Here is a 7,330-nt window from a genome sequence, read left to right as displayed (position 1 = left end):
ATTTCACCCCTCTCAATTTGCCAACAGGAACACTGAGACCCAGGGGGAGAGGTAATTTTCCCGAGGTCAGAGCAGTCGTGCATTAACGTCTCGCTTATTTCCACACTTCTGTGGCACTCTTGGGGTATCAGTAGGACATCTCTCATGGACACCAAATAGGTGTCAAATGGACCAAACCATGCTAGAAAGGCTCATAGGTGGGATGTTACTATTAGTTCCAGAGATAGCAAGGCAGATAGACAGACAGACAGATAAGGTTGAGAATGCCCTCAGGAGGCATTGGACCACTGGAAAATCAAGTGGCCTCTCCAGATCCAGAAGGGCTGTTTGCTGAGGCCAGCAAGGGGCTAAAGATACTCAGAAGCCTTCAGAACAAGGAGTAGAGACTACTTTGCTTTTGCTCTGGCTGCCCCCAGCAGGACAAGGTCATGATACCAGTGTCTCCAGTCTCACTATGGAGTGAGAGGACCAAAAGCTCAAGCTCCTGAAGAACAGCTTTACACCGGACATAGAGACCCACCACCCTGATCCAGGTCCTGCTCGTTCGGGAACTCTGCTGAGAACTCCAGCCTCTTCTTCCATCCTCCACCCCTATGTGAGGCAGGACCACAGGCTGGAGGGGGTCTGGGGAAGTACTTTCAGTTCCATACCGAGAGACTGGCTTCCAGGCGGTCTCCCAGAGGCACTGCCCTGCTCTCCTCACAGCAGGGTCAGGAGGGTGGCCTCTGCAGGCAAGGTCAGACGGCAAATCTGCAGATTTAGAGATGCTGGGAAAAGCCAGGAAGAGGAGGCCAGTGTCCCTTGTCTATTGCTCTTTAACCAGCCCTGTCTTCCTGAGGCCAGCTCTTTGAGAAGAAGACAGGTAAGAGATAGTGTGAGCCACTGAGCATGGGCCCATCAGATCAAGGGCTATCTATTTCAGTTCTGGATTCGCAGACATTTTGGTCTCTTCTTCATTTTCACAGCACTGCAGGAGAGGGAACACTAGGCTGACTGAAGTCCAAAGAGTCCTCACGGGAAAAGAGATTACAGAGGACACAGTGCTCCCCATAGTGTTTCCCAGATAATTAATGAGTTGGTGACCCCTTTATCCGTAGCCAGCATGCCATTCCCTTTACCTTTGGCTGTGGAAACAAAGCTGCCTCTCCGGGGCATCCTTCTCTCTCTGCCCTTCTGCAAGCAGGCCAGCCTCCATCATTGCTTTGCAGCGCTGGGCCCAGACACCTCACAGGTGAGCTGCTGGGTAGGAAGGACCATGGTAGATTGGTAAGGTGGACAAATCAAGCACCTGAGGGAGAAGGCTACACAAGCACCTGCCAGTGCATGTCAGATGGTGTGGGAATGGCTGGGAATGACTGGCAGGATTCAGAGTCTATGCCTGGAATTTGGCTGGGCCCGGATTGCTGGATGACTTCAGGTGCAGTGTTCTCTGGGCCTCAACCTTGGAGCACAGCACTGCGGTATTGGGTAAGACACCCAAAACTGATTGCCTGGTAACGAAACAGGACACTTAGCACTCTGACTATGTCTTGTTCATCTGTAGGTGGCCTCCTTGCCCAGTGCTCAAGTACCTGCCTACCAGAGAGTAAATACAATAGTTGAGACTGTTGAGCAAACTGTCGAGAGGAAATGAGTGAGGAGTTGACAGAGAGCAGAGAGACCGCTGTCTTTGGAACAGAAAGGGTTCATCCTGGGATAGAAGTTAAAGTTGCCATTGAAGTGAATGCTGCGTGGACCCTGTTGAGAGAAGCAATGGGGCTGTTCAGGGAGAAATGGGGTTCAAGGCAGTAGGCAGAAACGTGTAAGCTGAGAATGCTGGGGACACCGTTTCTCCTGCCCATGCTGTTCTGGCAGACAGCCCTGCAGCCACAGAGAGCAAGGACAGGCTGACAGGAGTCATGTATGGCATGTGCTGGGTTGTACTGTGTGTGCACTGTGTGTTTCTGTCATTTGTCCCTGTGCTCAGGTGCATGTGACACACATGTTTTCTGGAGTGTGTGGACCATGTCCGTGTCTTTGTGTGAGTGTGTCTCTGATGTGTCTGTGTGTTTGGATATGTCAGGACATGCCTGCGTCACTGTGGGGCTTTGTGTAACTGAGGCGCTGGTGCATAATTGACCGTGATGTGTCTTAGGGCAGCAGCTGCCTGGGAGACAAGGTTACTGGTCCTATATCTTATGTACCCCTGCTTCATTCTGCTCTCTTAACTAAGTCCTTCCTGACCATTTCAAAGTAGTGCCTGCATTACCCGGGGCACTGAAGGAGTGTGAGTATCCAGAACTCAGCCCTGCAGTAAGTGTTTCAGAGGAGCCAACACACCTCACATCAAAAACAGTCTGGGGCTGGAGGGGTGACATTTGTTAGGCACTGCTGTTTGCTACATGTTTCGAGGAGGTAGAATATATATTCAAACTCTGGATGGGCTCAGCATGGGCCACCATTCCCAGCTCTTAATTCTGCCACTTTAAGGGGAAGAAAAAGCAGCTCAAAGAGATCATGTGACTTCCTTAAACTTCCTCTTACAATTTTCTATTTAAAAAAAAAAAATCTCTTCTAGTGTTGTCTGTTTGGTGACTGGTTTCAAACTGCCACCTCCTCTGTGGAGCCTTCCCAGATTTCCAAGAGAATTAGGACAAAGCCCTGGCAAGTCCAGATGTGAAAAGACAATTGAATACTGTGTTTAGAGGGTAATTTCGGCGGCAAAAGAGGAAAAAAAATCACCAGCAACTGAGTTCTGGTGTAAACAGGAACTAGAAGAGAAGGGAGAAAAAGGAAGCTACGGCGCTCCAGAGGTTCAGAGAGGGCGTGGGAATCCTGGGAAGGGAGGGGAGCTAGGTTTGGGTGTTGGAGTAGGGTAGGAATAGCATTTTAGACAGGGAAGATATGTTGGGAAGGCTCATGAGAAATATATAAGAAGCAGTGAAAAGGCCAGGCAGGCTGGCCTCCAGGGAAGGGGAACTTCTGGAAGCAGCTGATGGTAAGACTGATTAGAATTCTGGGAGCCATGTTGGGAAAATTTCAGCAGCAGCCTGAGCCATCCATACTGTCTCAACAAGTGTCTCAGGAGCTGGCCATGCACGAAAGCTGGGTGGGAGGAACACCCAGGGCCCTTGCTGCTCTGGACTTCCCTCTCTCTAGCCCACAGGGAACCCACTGAAGATGAAGACACTTCACCTCAGGATGGAAGGCAATACATCTACCCTCCTGACCGAGGACCTCTGGCCAGGAGGAACAGCATCCTTCAGACACTTCAGGCAGTGTTGAGGCTGGCAAGCAGCCTGAGGTGAGGGAGCCCAGCACATTCCCGCTGTTTCTTGCACATCCCTGCTTGTCTTATCTTCCTCCCTACCTCATCTCCTCCCACTCTGCATGGTGTTATGGAAAAGGGGGCACATCTGGGCTTCCCCCTCCCACAAATCAACTTTCTGTGCCTTCACTTTGTCCTTCCCTTATTGCCAATGCTCTTCCCACTCTTGTGAGTCTGTTTCTAGTTGCCTACTCATGCTTCCAAACTCATCCCTAACCTCCTGTCTCCATTGGAATCTCCCTTAAATCAGCCAGTCAGAGGAATGCATTACTGCTTTACACTCTCATTGCTTGTGGTTAAGGTCACTGGCTAACTTAGCTCTCTAATTCCAGTTTTTAGTCCAGTGCTTGACTTGGATAAAGTGCTAAGAAGTGGGCATGAACTGTATGGTTGAGCCATTTTACTTTCCCAGGAAACTAGACACAACTCAGTTCCAGCAGGAACACTGTCTGTGTCTGCTTCTGCTAAGAAAACACCCAAAACAAAGAGTGACCATAATGAAAAGGGACCTGGAACTTGGATCCTTTAAGACTGGATCTCAAGCACCATGGGTATTTGAGTTGAAGAAAAATGGTGTGTCAGACACAGAACATATTACTTTTAAAAAGCAGCAGAGAAAGCTATCTTGGTACACACCATTCCCGGAGGCTAAAATTGAATCTATTTGTAGTATTTACATGAAAGTGGAGTTCAGCTAAAACAATGGCTCTCCAGTATCAGACTTTCTACCTTGAGAATTACCAGGAACCCACCAGAGAGCAGAGAAGCCATCAGGTACTGGGGAAGGGAGCTACCACAATGTAGTATCTGCTCTCTACCTAATCCTTACAGTGCGCTGTCTCATTTAATGTTGACATCAAGCATCTAACTGAGGAGTCAAGAGAGGAGACATGCTGACATTGGGCACTTGTCCTGTCTTCTAGGGCCACACCAACGCTTATCTGCTCTCTTGGGAGCTGATGGGCAGTCAGTGCAGCCATAGGACAGCTTTAGCAGCTTCAGAGCAGTTCAGTGTGAGGCTTTCAGAGAAGATGTCAAACGGGGGCAAATGAGGGCATTATTTCTGATTTACAGAAATTTGGAAGTTTTCTGTCCAACTGATTTCATGAGCTGAGTTCAGAGCAAGGGCAGGGTTTGTCCCATTGTCGTCTGTAGGTGTTTCAGGCTCTCTTTCCTATACCACCAACCCCAACCACATTTCCCCACTGTCTGCAATTCTTCTCCACTCCCATGCAACAGCAGTTTTGTTTAATAAACTCCCTCCCATTCCCAAAGACCCAATTCAGTTAATTTTCCCTTGAACTCCTCCAAATCTCTCCAGAAAGAATTACGTCCCACTCAGTTTGCAAAAATTAGGAAAGTGTTACTCTCTCCGCTCCTGGGGGAAACTGTTTAAAGGCAAGAAGCTAACGCTTGTCCATCTTCCCATCTTTACAGCAGCTGGCATGGTGTCAGCAAAGCACAGCCCACGGGTCCAGCACAGTCCGACCCCAATTGATATGTGCAGCTTTTTTGGGACTCAGTCATGTGCATCCATTTACACACTGTCCAGCTGCTTCTGTACCACAGCAGCAGATCTAAGACGTTGCGTGAGAGACTGAGCCATTGAGAGGAGGAGAGTGTCTCTGCCTTCTTATCCTTTACAGGCAGTGCTCTCCAGTCTCCAAGCTAGTATACATGTAAGGAATTGCAAATGCAGTAAGAGTCTTAGGATGAGGTTTAGGCTGGTGTCCAGATGGCCTGAATCCTATATCCACCTCCATACAATTGCTTGACTAAGGGAATGATGATGATGATGATGATGATGATGATGATGATGATGATGATGACGACGACGACGACGACGGTGATGATGATGCTAGACCAAAGGACAAAAATGATGAGCATGTATTACCTGCTGGGCACCTGCCAAGCGTTTTAAACTCACCTATTTATCCTCCTATTAAACTCCAAAATGGGTAGTTGTATTTTTCTCATTAAGAAGAAAAGATTGAGGCTCAGAACTGCCACATTGCCTTACTGTGGCCCTGAAAGCCTGGACTGGGAGGCAGGTCAGACTTGCTCCAACAGGTTGAGACTCCTAGAAAGCACACTTCCAAAATTAAGTTTCCTCATAAAGTTGGGATTATTGGGTGAGTGACATGGTTTTCAATCCACTTTAGCAAGCAGAAACATATGTGTAAATACACAGTATTAAAAACCAGCTGGCGATGGCTCAGCAGTAAGAGCACTGGCTGCACTTGCAGAGGACCATGGCTCAGTTCCGGGAACCCATACGGCAGCTCAGAATCATCTGCAACTCCAAGTTCAGGGGATGAGAGGTCTCCTGGATCCCCAGGCATGCACGTGGTGCAGACAAACATGCAGGCAAAATAGAAAATAGATCTCAAGTACTGTCTTTAATTTTAAAATTATATATGGTGCCTGGAGGTCTAGGAAATCTAGTAGAGGTTCCTAGAACTTAGGTTTCCTCTTGCATCTTTCCCTTCAGCATTCCCACAGGTACCTGACCTCCATGGCTGTGACCAACCTCACATACCAACCCCAGTTCCAGCTCCTTGGCTTGGTGGATGGCACAGATGCCCATCCGCTGCTGTTTCTGCTTTTCCTTAGCGTCTACCTGCTCAATGCCCTGGGAAACCTGAGCATGGTGGTGCTGGTGAGGTCCGACGGGGCTCTGTGCGCGCCCATGTATTACTTCCTGGGTCACCTGAGCCTCGTGGATGTCTGCTTTACCACAGTCACTGTCCCCAGACTGCTTGCCACCCTGCTCCACCCTGGCCAGGCTGTGTCCTTCCAGGCTTGCTTTGCCCAGATGTACTTCTTTGTAGCGCTGGGCATCACTGAGAGCTACCTCTTGGCAGCCATGTCCTACGACCGCGCGGTGGCCGTGTGCTGGCCGCTGCGCTACGGTGCAGTCATGACGCCTTGGCGCTGCCTTGCGCTGGTGGCCGCGTCCTGGGCTGTGGCCCATCTGCACTCGCTGCTGCACACACTGCTCATCTCCGCGCTCTCCTACCCGCGGTGCGCCCCAGTGCGACACTTTTTTTGTGACATGACCGTGATGCTGAGCTTGGCGACCTCTGACACGTCAGCTGCAGAGACTGCCATCTTCTCGGAGGGCCTGGCAATGGTGCTGACTCCTCTGCTCCTCGTATCCCTCTCCTATACATGCATCCTTGTGGCAGTGCTCAGAGTGCGGACCACAGGAGGCCGGCGTCGTGCATTCTCCACCTGTGGGGCCCACTTGGTGGTGGTGTCGCTTTTCTTTGGCTCAGTCCTCTCTGTCTACTTCCGGCCATCATCCTCCTACTCAGCTCACTATGACCGCATGGCCAGTGTGGTCTATGCAGTGGTCACACCGACCTTGAACCCTTTTATCTATAGTCTTCGTAACAAAGAGGTCAAAGGAGCCCTAAAAAGGGGGTTTAGATGGAGAGCTTCACCCCAAGTTGAGTAACGGAAGGTCTGGGTTAATTGGCATGTCGATAATAGTGCTATTTCTAAACCAATGTAGTCTCATTTATCCCACCCTTCCTTCAAGTTTTATTAGTGGTGCTTCTACGCAGACTTACCCCTTGTTAAATAAGAATTAGATCAATGCAAATATGACTATGCAGTTACATAGTGTATGTAGCATTACTTTGAATGACAGTAAATTGGATGCCTTCATTGTCTGGATGCTCGAAATACAGGCTAGTTAAGTTTGGAAAAAGAACAGAACAGAAGTTAAAGGTAAGCACATCCAGTCATCTATGCAGCGTAAATCCAGAATGACGACACCGTCAATGGGCGAACGGAACAGTGGAGGAGGAGGGACACGGGAGCGTCTGTGCTGTGATGTCAGTCCCCGCCATGAGGCTCTTCCCTGAGATACTGCTGTATATTTTCAAAGTGATTTTAACTTAATTTTTTTCTTCATGAATTCTATATTCTCTATTTGCATTGTGAACATTCAAAGAGACAACACTCTCTTTCACCTACTTAAATCTTCCTCTACGGCCATGCCAGCTTCTCTGTTCT

At 49.1% G+C, this 7,330-nt stretch overlaps 1 protein-coding gene across 1 annotated transcript; it reads left to right on the top strand.

The window, feature by feature from the left end:
• The first annotated feature begins 5,822 nt into the window (after positions 1-5,822).
• On the top strand, positions 5,823-6,767 carry LOC129685992 (olfactory receptor 1L4). Its single transcript, XM_055619564.1, has one exon. The coding sequence runs from the start codon at positions 5,823-5,825 to the stop codon at positions 6,765-6,767; it is 945 nt and encodes a 314-aa protein (XP_055475539.1).
• The last annotated feature ends 563 nt before the right edge of the window (positions 6,768-7,330 follow it).

Source organism: Psammomys obesus, unplaced genomic scaffold (genome assembly GCF_907164565.1).
Source record: "Psammomys obesus unplaced genomic scaffold, mPsaObe1.curated_primary_1811, whole genome shotgun sequence".
NCBI lineage: Eukaryota > Metazoa > Chordata > Mammalia > Rodentia > Muridae > Psammomys > Psammomys obesus.
The sequence above is the reverse complement of the archived record's forward strand: the minus strand, read 5'-3'. Positions and strand labels throughout refer to the sequence as shown.

Coding starts and splice junctions, on each gene's coding strand:
- LOC129685992 (XM_055619564.1), top strand. CDS start 5,823: ATGGCTGTGACCAACCTCACATACCAACCCCAGTTCCAGCTCCTTGGC.